The sequence below is a fragment of the Coturnix japonica genome, chromosome Z, assembly GCF_001577835.2.
Source record: "Coturnix japonica isolate 7356 chromosome Z, Coturnix japonica 2.1, whole genome shotgun sequence".
NCBI classification, from domain to species: Eukaryota; Metazoa; Chordata; class Aves; order Galliformes; family Phasianidae; genus Coturnix; species Coturnix japonica.
This window is the reverse complement of record NC_029547.1, coordinates 29507886-29520411: the sequence shown is the minus strand read 5'-3', so window position 1 is coordinate 29520411 and position 12526 is coordinate 29507886. Positions and strand designations below refer to the sequence as shown.

At 38.9% G+C, this 12526-nt stretch overlaps 1 protein-coding gene across 7 annotated transcripts in view; it reads right to left on the bottom strand.

The window, feature by feature from the left end:
* CNTLN (centlein) overlaps positions 1-10287 on the bottom strand; it is a 174961-nt gene extending 164674 nt beyond the window's left edge. For all 7 annotated transcript variants that reach the window (XM_015849049.2, XM_015849050.2, XM_015849052.2 and 4 more), the window contains exon 1: positions 10071-10287. In XM_015849049.2, the coding sequence (XP_015704535.1) occupies positions 10071-10166 (96 nt within the window). In that variant the 5' untranslated portion in view covers positions 10167-10287. The remainder of the gene's footprint in view (positions 1-10070) is intronic.
* Positions 10288-12526: the final 2239 nt, after the last annotated feature.

Sequence of the window (12526 nt, the reverse complement as noted above, 5' to 3'; positions counted from 1 at the left end):
TTTCATAGCTAGAATTGTTTCAAATAAATCTACAATCAATTACATTTTATATAATAGAATATTAGTTAAAAATTATTACAGTTTTAAGATGGAAAGACATTTAAATAGTCTCTTAAACTCTTGGCACAATTAAAGGATTTGGTAAGGCAGTTCCCTGAATGGTCTTGGGAGCCAAACAATTTCTTCTGAAAAAAGGCTGCTCAGACAGCCTGAAGTTGGCACAGAAAGACACTGCAGCTGTCAAGGCCTGGGATATATCAATCTTCAGCATACCCAAGGAATGTGCATTCTACTCAAGTGTACATTAGCAGCTCAAGAGGTCAGTGAGCGTACCTTGAACAGCTGAGAACTTCTGTACACAAGGCAGAAAACAGACGTCATTTGAAAGTTATTGCAAATTACTCACTAAAATTATGATTATCCACAACACATCTAATGTCAGATAAAGATGCTTATCCTGTGATGAAGTATGCCAGCTAAAACCAGAGAATTACAAAGTAACAAACAGAGTATATTGAAAAGTGAGATTTTCCGTCAGTCCTCGATGAAAGCAGTCACAGTCATAATACTGCACAGGATAAACAATAACTGTTCTTTGCAAAGCAAATCATACTTCATTAATTTATTTATTTTTAACAGTAACAAGCTCAGAAACTGGAAAAAAAAAAAATAAGTTGAACCACAGGTTAAATGTCATGAATTTTCACAAATTCTTGCAAGTTGTGAACTTCCTAAACATTAGCTTAAGTCACAAACAGAGAATCTGTCTGGCTTTAACACAAGGCAAGACAAACATTCTCATTTCAATTCAGTTTTTCTCCTCTCATCTTGGAAGAGAAAACTGAGCCTAAATATTTCTCTGGACATTTGATATTACATTGATATTGGTATCAGTGCTGCATGCAGTATTTGTGTGCAGGAAACTGAAAAGCAACCTCATCAGTTTTCAGAATTTCTACACTATTTTATCAAGAAGAATTAGCTGGCTTTCTTTTAAAGTCATGACACCGAACTCTTAAATGAAAAAGACTTAATTTAGCAGTGACAACGATAAAAACAAAAGCAGTACCTTTCTGCTCACGTGAACTATCACACATTACTTTGTGCATTAAACTTAAAGAAAGATTTATTTTTTCTCTATGTGTCTACAATAAACTGTGCTAGAACAAGGATAAACTCAAAAATCTCCTGCAGTATAAGTCACAGATCACATGCCTTAACTACAGTTTAGAGGCATTATTCTTTTTGATACTTCACTTTATTTCAGAGCATGTTAACTATTAGAAGTGTTCATACCACATCAGAAATAGCTTACTAAATAAGTACTGCCTTTGAAATCAGAAACAGAATGTCCATGCAACACAAATGAAAGGCAAAAAGAAGAAAACAAAGCAAAACAAACAAACAAAAAAACCTGTAAAACAAAACAACCACAACACTTGCACCCAAGTACCCCTTACCCAAGTCTCCCCTCTCTCCCCTATCCCTCCCCCTCTCCCCCCCCCCAGGTAAAAGTGCTAAGAAAGCATAGGACTCTAGGACACAAATGCTTATTTAAAATTTTAAGCAGCAGATACCCATTAATACCCCCAAAAGGGGAAATGAAACATTTAGCAGGACAGAGGGAGCTATTGGTTTACTGTTTTCAGTAAGAACTCTTTAAAACTAGACACTGACAATTTTTTGGTAACACGGAGTACTTTACTACTCTGTAAAAAAAAAACATTGCTATCATGCTGAAAGAACTGATATAGAAATTTAGCACACAGGACCAAGCAAATACCGTATCAACTTTCAGAGAAAACATGAAATCAAGTGAGGCACAGACATTTAAACACTTGCAACAAAATAGATTGTTATACAACTCTCCTACCACCTAATACGTTTCTGATTAAAGAGATTAAGTCTTTAATCAAGCTAATGGATACATTTTACATGCAGGTAACACACTTGCTTGTCTCCTGACTTTTAAAGGTACGCTGCTAGCATTCTGCCAGCGCAAAATGTCTAAACCTTACCATGACAGCATCTGTGTTTTCTAGTCACATATTCTACTCCTTCATGAGAAGCATCCTCTCTACAACTCACCAGTGTTGCTGGATGATTATACATTCCAATGCTCTGATCTTTGAGGTACTAAGCTTTTTAAGACTTGAAAGTCACTAGAACATGCAAAAGATCAGTACCTCACCTTATGTACTGCCATATATACACAGGCTGCAAATAAAACACTGGCTTATTTTCCACTGCTCTAGAGTCACTAACACACAGTATGCACCACTACATCTGTCTGACAGATCTGTCAGAAATTTGGTAACTTCGAAATAGATGCTATCAGGAAACAAGTGCATCTTCCTCCCCTTAATGCTTAAATTTCTTAATGCTGAAGTACTAACAGTATAAAACCACCACGTGAAGTTATGACTCTAGAAAAATAATTAGCTATATATTTGTAAGAGGCCATGCTTTTTACATTACTGTCTCAAAGTTTGCTGAAATGGACAAGTTCAGGCAAGTCCTGGCCAAGGTTCCAGGACTCCCTTTGTCTGAGACACACAGGAACCAAGGTTCGAGAAATCCTTTTGTTCAAGAGATGGACAAGTCTGGGAGCTAGGAAAGAGAGATAAGATGCTGATTAATGGTCCTAAAGTGTTCTTTTTGTGCGGGCCTGTCTCAAGAAAGATGGCCATCTCAGAGGAATTCACATGACTCTGACCCGAGCCTTCCAGAAATGTCACGAAGGCTGGGAAGAAGTAGGATAAAAAGGGCACGGACAAACCCCGAATTTGGTTTTCTGACACCAGATGCCTCACTATGAAAACAAGGAGGTTTTCTGTCATCAGATACCTCTCTACGTGAACGCCTGCATGCTGAAGAAGATGCCTGCATGCTGAAGAACCTTTTAGGTAACTGACATTTTTGCCTAACTTCTCTTCTTGAGGTGGACCTCTGCTGAGCTTGGAGGACATTATCTTGGAATACTGACCAGCTCTTCAGGCCTCTTTTTCTCCTCCATTGTCTTATCCCACGGGACGCTTCCAAGAAGAAATCTGAAGAGGCCAAATCCTATTCACTGAAGTTCAGGCTGAACATTTGCTTTTCAGTCTTCTCACTGTCCACAGGATCCTTAACTCCACCATATCTTGGTCACTGCAGCCTAGGCTACTTTTGATCTTCACATTTGAAAAAAATACTTCATCCCTGGTGAACATGAGGTACAGCTCATGGTTTGATTGGAAGATACACAGAATAAAATACAAGTTTTGCACATAAGTCACTTTAAGAATTGAATTGTTATTTTAAGAAAAGAGAATAATCTTTAAGTTTCAGTGTTGTATTTAACACAATGGTCTGGATTACTATAATACATTTCATAGTTTAAGCGTATTTCAGGACATGGGAATCCACAAGATTCATTTCTCAAACCACATATTCATAAAAATACACTTTTGGGTATATTCAGTCTGAATTATCCCAACTAATCAAGCAAAACGTGGGTCCATCACATTAACTCTGACTGTTCTTATCATGTTAGTCCTCTGAAACGGAGGACAAAAGGCAGAATTCTATGTGAAAATCTTCTAAGTTAGGATCTAAATAGCAACTGAAATCACTGAAAAAGCGTGCATAATAACAACAAAGAATAAGATCACCTAAAGTAAATCCTGAAGAACTGCTACATCCTCCTGAATTTAAAATAAATGAATAAATAAATAAGAAAACCAACCTGCTTAAAGAAATTCTCCTTAATGCCAGATCTCAAACATCGTGCAGTTTGATGTGTAGAAGTCACAGTGTGTTACAGAACTGTGCTCACTGCAGCTGGAAAAACTACAAGCAAGAGCCTGTAACTTTGCTACAAAATAAAACACGTCTTTCTTTATTGAGAAACAGTGAAGACCTTTAGATCCCAAAAAAGGAAATCTTTCTACTCATCTCTGTACCAGATATTTGTTTCTCACTTACTATAGAGGCTAGTTGAAATACCATTTACAAACAAAATGTGAGTAGGTAATCAAATAAATGCAAAGATAAAATTTTTAATAAGCCTCATTCTGGTCATCATCACAGTTCTACATGAATGTGAAGTATTCTTTTGTACAAAGAGTACAAGTAGTTTTATTTCTATCAGATAAAAGTTGTCAAAAAAAAAAAAAGACTGAACGAATAGCTATTCAATGACAGTGTTTCACTGCCTAGAAGAAAGGGTAGGGCCTTTATTAATAGCACCTGTACCAATCAGACTCATGTGATTTAGACTCCTTATGGCAAAATGTAAGAAATGTAAGAAAAACAACAAACAAAAAAACCACCCAAAACACTAAACAGCTGGCATCCCATGGTACCAATAAGTATGTGGTCTTGGCTTAATCACTAATAAAATAAATCAGTATTTAATGAATGGAGGCATTAAACCCTCTGCACCATTTTAAATGAACAGTACATATGAATATCAACAATTAATCCAGAAGAAAAACTAACACAATTATCACAGTGATAGTTCACAACCATTTTAATTTTAGCCACTAAGCCAGAATAAGAAAGAAAATCTTTACATAATAAGCAGATCACTAAGGAAGAAACGTGATTTTTCTATAATATTATTAAAATTATTAAATAATATTAAATAATTCACAGCTATTGCATATATTAAAAGTGTTTAAATCAATCAACACTCATGTAAAATACATGTAACAGGAGAAGATGCAATGCTTTGGTTAGTTCTTTTTTAACCCACTTAGTGTATTTTTCATATAAACTTCTAGATAAGTAATTTGTTGATTATTATTTATAAGCCAAATGGCCATCATCATGTCTTCTTTCAACTCCCAGTGAGTGCCCAGAATCTGTTGATAAAGAAGGTCAGAATGCATCTCTTTTTCCAGGAAATGGAAATTTCTTAGTACTATATAGCTGTGTTACAGCAATTTTATCCATGGTCAGTGCTAGTGATATCAAACAGAATATTTTACATCCTACCTAGACCCACAAACTGATGAAAATAAGTCCATGTGTCCATAGAAGTATTATACTGCAAACAGTAATAAAATGGGGTATGAAGATCAGACAAGGTCTATGCACAGCTTTCCAAGACAAGCAAGAAACAAAACAAAACAACATCAGTAGAAGCTGTAACTGCAGTCATCCCACCTTCCACAAAAAAACAGTCCACTTTTCTTACTTCCTTTTCATGTAAAACCTTATTCCCTTTCTACCTAAAAGGGGTTACAGATATGTACAGACCATAGTTAGGAATGTCACTCCAATAACTGACAATGAACAGAAGTAACATTAACAGCAACTTCAAGAAGATCTCCTTCTTCCCCAGTTTATATTTATCACCTTTTGAAGCTGAATTCTACCTGATAATCTGCAGCAGCAGACTATCCACACAAAGATTACTAATGAATTTGCTTATTTATGGCTAATGAAGAATTTTCTGGTTTTGAACCTATAAACTGCATCTGTATATGGAAAACCATAAGCAGCTGTGTGGTTACTTTGATCAGACACTACAGCAGAACTACTGTAGTATAAACTATGCAGTAAGTGCCCTGCAGTGCTGCTTTCTTGAGAAATCTGATCCTTAGCAACAGTTGTATATACCTCTAAACTCCCACTATAGCTAAGGAGTTGGCTTTACAATCATCACTGCTAGGAACAGCAAGTAAGCTAGTAAATACAACAAAAAAGACATGTGTAATACACCTTGCACCTACAGAGAACTTTGTGGTTCTGTGGAAACCAAAAACACACTCAGTTTAAAAAGGAAGCACAAACGGGAGAAACCACACCTTATTTTAGCAGAAAGGGTTGTAACATAACTTCTGTAGGAAAAGCTGCAACTAATAAAGTGATGCAGCTCTTGTGCAGTCAACACCAGCAGTAGGGCATGCACCTGTTTCTTTCAACTCTACATTTCTACTAACACTTCCAGCAATAGAAAATACAACTGGTTAGAGAAAAGCTGGTCTTAAATTGCTCTCTGTTGCATTGAAAGATAGCATTTGACAATGTCTCACTGCACAATATTTCAAAGAATCTTTCCCACCTCTTCATTTGGGGAATAGTGTCTATTATTCAACCATTAAGAGACTGGGAGCTAGGATAGAGCAGAAGATAGCCATTTGCTAAAGGATGCACCTTGTTTTCTACCAAATGGCACAGACACTCTACAGACAGATTGAGATTCTAGAGACCCAGCATATCGCTCCTCTTTAAAAAAGACATCATGATTTCCTTTACCTAAAGGTAAGTGTACTTGGAAAAAAAAATAAGATAACAATGGGAAAAAAAAAAAAATAGTACTTTCATCTGCTCAAAATCATAATAAAATAAAATAAAAGCCACAACCTCAAGGGAAAAGGAGAAGCAGAAAAACACAGACCCAATCTTATAAACACCAATGAGAGCCAAGAACTCCATGGAGAAATATGGACATAGCTGTTAAAGATATTCCAAGGAAGGCTCTCAAGATATTTAGGAGGTAGGCAGAAGTATAAAACACTAAAATAGAATGCAACAGTTAAAGCAAGTAACAGAAACCAGATGTGTTAGAACTCACTGTTTGACCTCTCCCTTTTCACTGCTCCCGAACAATATAAAGCCAGACACAAAACTGGAACAACAAGGTCTAAAAAAAAGTATCCATGTCTCCTCCTCCTCAACTGTTTTCAGGAAACAACTCCATTATTCAAGTTACTCTTAAGTGAAATTAAAACAAGAGGAGCACTGAAATTAAGATTTGTTCATTATCTGAGCATCAAAATAATTATACAGTGCTCTGCTGCAGATGCAGCAATAACTGTTTTTCCAAACAGCATAATAGCAGAGACAAACACAAGCCAAATATTTCCTTTCTCACTCAGCTTTATAAAAGTCTCCACCACTGATGGTGCTGGAAGCTTGAGACTGAGATTGCTTTCTTAGCAGCCTCCTCATTTTTGCAAATTCAGTTTCTGAATGATAAAACAGTATCAGTTTTTACAAAAAAAAAAAAAAAAAAAAAAAAGAGACAGAATTGCTATGCTCAAGAATCCACTTATGAGATTCAAGTTCTCACAACATTATTAGAAAAACTAAAGAAAACACCAAGTACTTTAACTCTAAGGTGACAAGTTCTAGACTTATCCAGAGAACCCTCGCCTTAGAAAAGTAGGGAAAAATAATTAATTTTCAAAATATCATATCAAAATATCACTGAATACTCAGTTCTCTATGTATGATTACATGGTGTATTATCTTAAAAGGCAAAAAAAAAAAAAAAAAAAAAAGTGATGAGGTAAAAAATCCTAGAATACAACACTACATCAAATAAGAAGGGTCAGCTACTCTAGAATCTTGTTACAGAAAAAGGCAGTAGTGAAAAGTTAGCAGATTGCTCCAGAAGTAACATCTCCACATTATTTTCATAGAAACTACAGCTGATAAAAAGTGCATGCTAGTACTACACTGCCAATCTGTAGTGGTAGAACATTATTTTCAATGCAGTCACTACCATTAGCTATGTATTTTCAGCAGTGGTAAAACAAGAGTCTGCTCATAAACATCTGCATAAGTAGAAGCTTATCGCAGAAGCTGTGATAGAGCCAGTGCTAGAAAAACACTGCCCACTCCGACTATCTTTCATTGTCCTGAACAAGCGGAAGTCAGAAAGTACCAAACCCAGACTTTATGGTAGAGGTGGTAGGAATGTCCAGCTAAGATTGGCAACAAGCTTCATGGTCTTCAAACCAATATGAAGCCTGGTGTTATCATGCTGAAAGAGAAATTTTGTCCTGTTCAGCCTGACTCTGGAAGTGTGAGCCTTCAACTCAGACAGAGTTTGAATGCAGCAGTCAGTGATGAGGGATTGTCCAGGTTACAGGAAATCCAGAAGTTTCATCTTTTCCCTACCCCAAAATTGTACATCGCTTTATCCACACAGGGCTACATCTTGAACTTTGAAGGGGAATTTGTATGTAACTACTCCATGGACTGCAGTTTTGACACCAGCTCATAGCGGTGACAGCACATCCTATCAGTGGTAACCACACAATTCAGGACACAGCCACCTTTAGCTTCATGCTGGCTCAATACATTAAAAAGAAATTCTGGTTACTCGTTTCAAGGTAAGTGGAATCGGCTCATTAACAAACATAAATGCACACAACTCCACGTGAAATGCACATGAACATATCAAAAGGGGAAGAAATCAGACACTTAACTACAAGTTTCTATTATTTATAATCTACTTCAAAAACATCTCATATGAATACTCTCCAAAAGTAATGCCTCCTATTTATTTCCCTGGAAACTATAATAGATACCAGGCACACAATAGCACAACTTGATAGTGCAAATTCTCAGCTACAAAACATTGTTCTTCATTGCAGTCATCACCATCAGGTGATTCATGCTGATTCGCCAAGAAGCTCTTCATTTCATGGCAACAGCAGTGCATGGCCATCCAGAACATGGATTTTCTTTCACAGCACTGCTGCCACTAATGTCAACATGTATAACTCTTTCCACATAGAGGAATTCAATTCCACACCTTCACTTCAGATATACGTACACATCATTTTGTCAGACATAGTCTGCCATCTGTTAAGTGTTATCAGCATGTAAAACAGTATTAGTGAGGAGGTTCAACTTCTAACTGCCATACCAGCAATATCTGCCTCTGATGTTATTGGCCAACATAATAAAATAGGAAGCATTACTTTTGGTGCAGCCCTCAAATAACAGGTTCAGTTATCAAACATGCAGAGGGTGACATGACACCTAAGACATCTCCAAGTCATTGATTGTTTTGAATTGCTAAATGAGATTTTTGCTGACAACTCCCTCTCCCCTTTGTCCTCCGAGATGCAAGTTTCTTCAAGTCTTGATTCTACCTGTAACACAATTTCAGCACCAGTTGCCAGGTGTACCATTGCTGCTTGGAGCAACAGCTTCCAATTCCAATTCGGATACTATTTTCTGTTCTTAGATATGACTACATACGCCCTGAACTTAACATGCTTCACCTGAGCATGCAGCATAGTAAGATACTGGCTGGACTACCAGAGAACAAGAGAGAAAGCAAGGCAAGCATCAGATATCATATTTCCCTATTCCTTATTTGCCAGGCTTCATGCAGTTCTCTAGCACAGCAGAAAGCCACAACAAGACCTCCTCCTGCTACCTACCACAGAATCACAGAACTGTAGGGGTTGGAAGGGACTTCCAGAGATCATCGAGTCCAACCCCCCTGCCAAAGCAGGCTCCCTACACCATGTCACACAGGTAGGTGTCCAGGCAAGTCTTAAATATCTCCAGAGAAGGAGACTCCACCACCTCCCTGGGCAGCCTGTTCCAGTGCTCTGTCACCCTCACTGTAAAGAAGTTCTTCCGCACATTCATGCGGAACTTCCTATGCTGTAGGATTACCATTTGCTTATTCTCATAAAATATACTCAGCGGCAAGCACAAGTGATGAATGGCTAATTGGTAAAATTATCAGAGCATATCTGTTTAGGATGACAATAAGGAAGACAGTATAGGTGGTGCTCTCCCAAGGACAACTACTATTATCAACACCTCCACCAAGAATGGGCTTGGGTGCACTCAACCGCAGTGCAAGGTGAGGGGGTATTAAACGATCTCTGAAGGATTCCTTGAGACTTATGTAGCTACGGATCCCTCTTGTTTGTTCATTTTTCCAGTAGTTATGCACCACAGCTCACTTTGGTATCCTCAACACCATTCACCGGGCAAATACGTGAGTTTCTCGATGACGAAGAGGCAAAGAGAGGCAGCACACAGACAGCAGCTCGGGGGCCCAACGCTTGCTCAGACACTACAATATGTATACGGGGACCAGAGCTACTGTGGGCACAAGTCCGCCCGGACCCAACGCCATTACCCGGGCGGCCCCCGGCCCCGCCCGACAGGTGTGCCCCGCAGGATGCCCGTGACTCGCTGGGGCTGCTCCCCCGGCTCTCCCCACCCGCCCGAACCCGCGGCCCAGCGGCACCCGGTGCATCGACAGGCCCCGGCCGCACCGCTCCGGCCACCCCTCCCCGCCACGCCCCGCGCTCAGGTACCTGGCAGCGGCTCAGCTCCTCCGCCACGCACCGCAGCTCTTCCTCCAGCGCAGCCACCCGCGATGCGGCCGCCTCCGGGCTCCCCGCCTCCATCATCGGCGTCGTGCTGACAGCCTCTCACCGGAGCTCACAGGCCCCACGGCGGCAGGACGGGACGCGGAGAGAAGCGGAGCCACGAGCCGCACAAACGAAAACTTTCCCGGTTGTGCTCCACGCACCGAGCGCACGAGCGCCGGAAACCACGGCGAGGGACGCGGCGCAATGACGTCAGCACAACCGCTACCCCAGCGAAGCGGAGGGGCGCCAGGGCAGGTTTGAATTTGCCCGCCCGAGCGGCGGGGCCGCGCATGCGCGGTGAGCCGTGTTCTACCTCAGTGTGTAGGATCAGGTGTGGCGTTTTGCCTTACAGCCCCCCGTTCTACCTCTGGAAACCCGAGCCTTGTCTCAATAGCAGGACTGTTCAGGTGTTTTGTTACTTGCAGCTGGGTTTAAGACCCTGCGACTGGAAATTAATCCTGGAAGAGCTGTTGGGTCTTCTGAAATATTTGTCTTTTCTTTCCCCACCTGTTATCATTTCTGCACGAGTATCAGAAAAGTTGTCCCAAGTGTGCCATTGTACCTAAAATTGAAATTCTTACATGCAGGCAAGTGCATCTGATAAGTTACACGTTAAAATGTCCGGTCCTTCCCCCAACTGACCTAACAAAGAATCCAGTGTCTTTGCTGATGGATTTGCATGTAAAAATTGGGTTTTGAACCATGTCGAGCTCTTCAGTCTCTCCTTAGAAGGTTAAAACAGGAACTATTCTAAACATCTATTTTACATTATTATTTGTAAATAAAACTATTGTGACTCTATGTAGAAGTGTATTAACGATTTATCATCTGTATGCTTCTGTAGGTAGATGCTCCATTCATCATTTACCTGATGAATACAGCGTCTCTCTGTAGAATACATATTTTTTGTTTTTCTATTGTTATTGTTTGTTGTTTATTCCTTGTAGATTGTGTAACCTCAGGCGTGTATGTGTTCTTACACCTTTAGTTATTTATCTTTGTACATTAGCACATGTTCATTTAACTACAATGACCATGCTGCCTTAATTTTAATGTGCTTATGTTTTCACTTTTCCCTTTGTTTTAAGGGCTTTAAAATTCATTATTTTCCTTTAAGTTACCCACTCACTACTTAATATGTAGTTATCATTTTTTTCCACATCCCTGCCCCACTTTTCATGTTTTCCTGATATTTGTATCATTGTCCTCTTCGCCATAAGTTCCCTATTACATATGGGCAACAAGAAGCCAAACTTCCTTACGGAACAATATACTTGGTTTAGCTGCTAAACAAATACAATGACTAAATAGGATTTTAAAGATTTTTCAAGTACAAGATCATTCAAAGGTTGCTGCAAAGATTCAAGCATTAGTGCTTGACTTAGCACAAAACAGAAGGCCACTATTCATATGGCTCTATAAGTAGAAGCCTATGCATATTCCTTTAGTGTAAACACAACATATTGGCACACTGAGTTCACAATCAGCACTTTTCCATAGCCAGATACTTAGTTTATAGACATAGTGTGTTTTTTGTATACAGTTAAATGATCTTCAGATTTCTCTGTCATTTTGCAAGCTTGGCTCTCTATGAAGGTTCAGGCTATTACCCTGAAGAGCTTTCAAGATAATCATTAGAATATTTTGTTTAAAGACCTTGCTATGTGCATGTGACAAGCTTGGATGAATAGGGAGACCTCGCCTTATCTTGGAGCATTTTGTACATCTCATTTCTACTAAATCATATTGTTTTGGAACACCTGCAATTACAGCTATCAGATAAATGACAATGTTAGGCAAAATTCTTCCAAGCCTAAGTTCCTCCCTTTGGACTGCATTTTTTTCTAATGAAGAAACCATTTAGTTCAAACAGACTCAACACATCAAATTTTCCTTGAACGGGATTGTTGAGTAAACATGCAATTTTTAGTGGCTTTCCCACTTGCAGAAGGTCCACTAATAAATATATTATGTGATCTAAATCCAATAAGTATGGCTTTTGTCACTTAAAGAGTTGGCAGAAGTTATACAAAGAAAAGTGTTCCCCTAATTATTTTTTGACAGGAAAGAATTTGATATGGTGTTTTTGTTTCTGTGCATTGCAGATGGGAAATTCTATGTCTTAATCTGAAATATGTTCGTATAACAAATACATTGCAATTACTCCTGAACACATAATTTCTTTCTTTTCTGTTTGCCAGTTTGATTTCTTTACCTGAACATAAAGAAAACTATTCTCTATTGTGGCATCCTGAAGTGCTGCATCATTAGAATTCAAGACACATAAGCACATAACAGAGCATTCATATCTTGTTTTAAAGAAAAGGTGTCATTATCGTTATGATTTTAATTAGAAGTATTAACATTTTCTACTGCTGAATTTGCATATCTCCTAATAG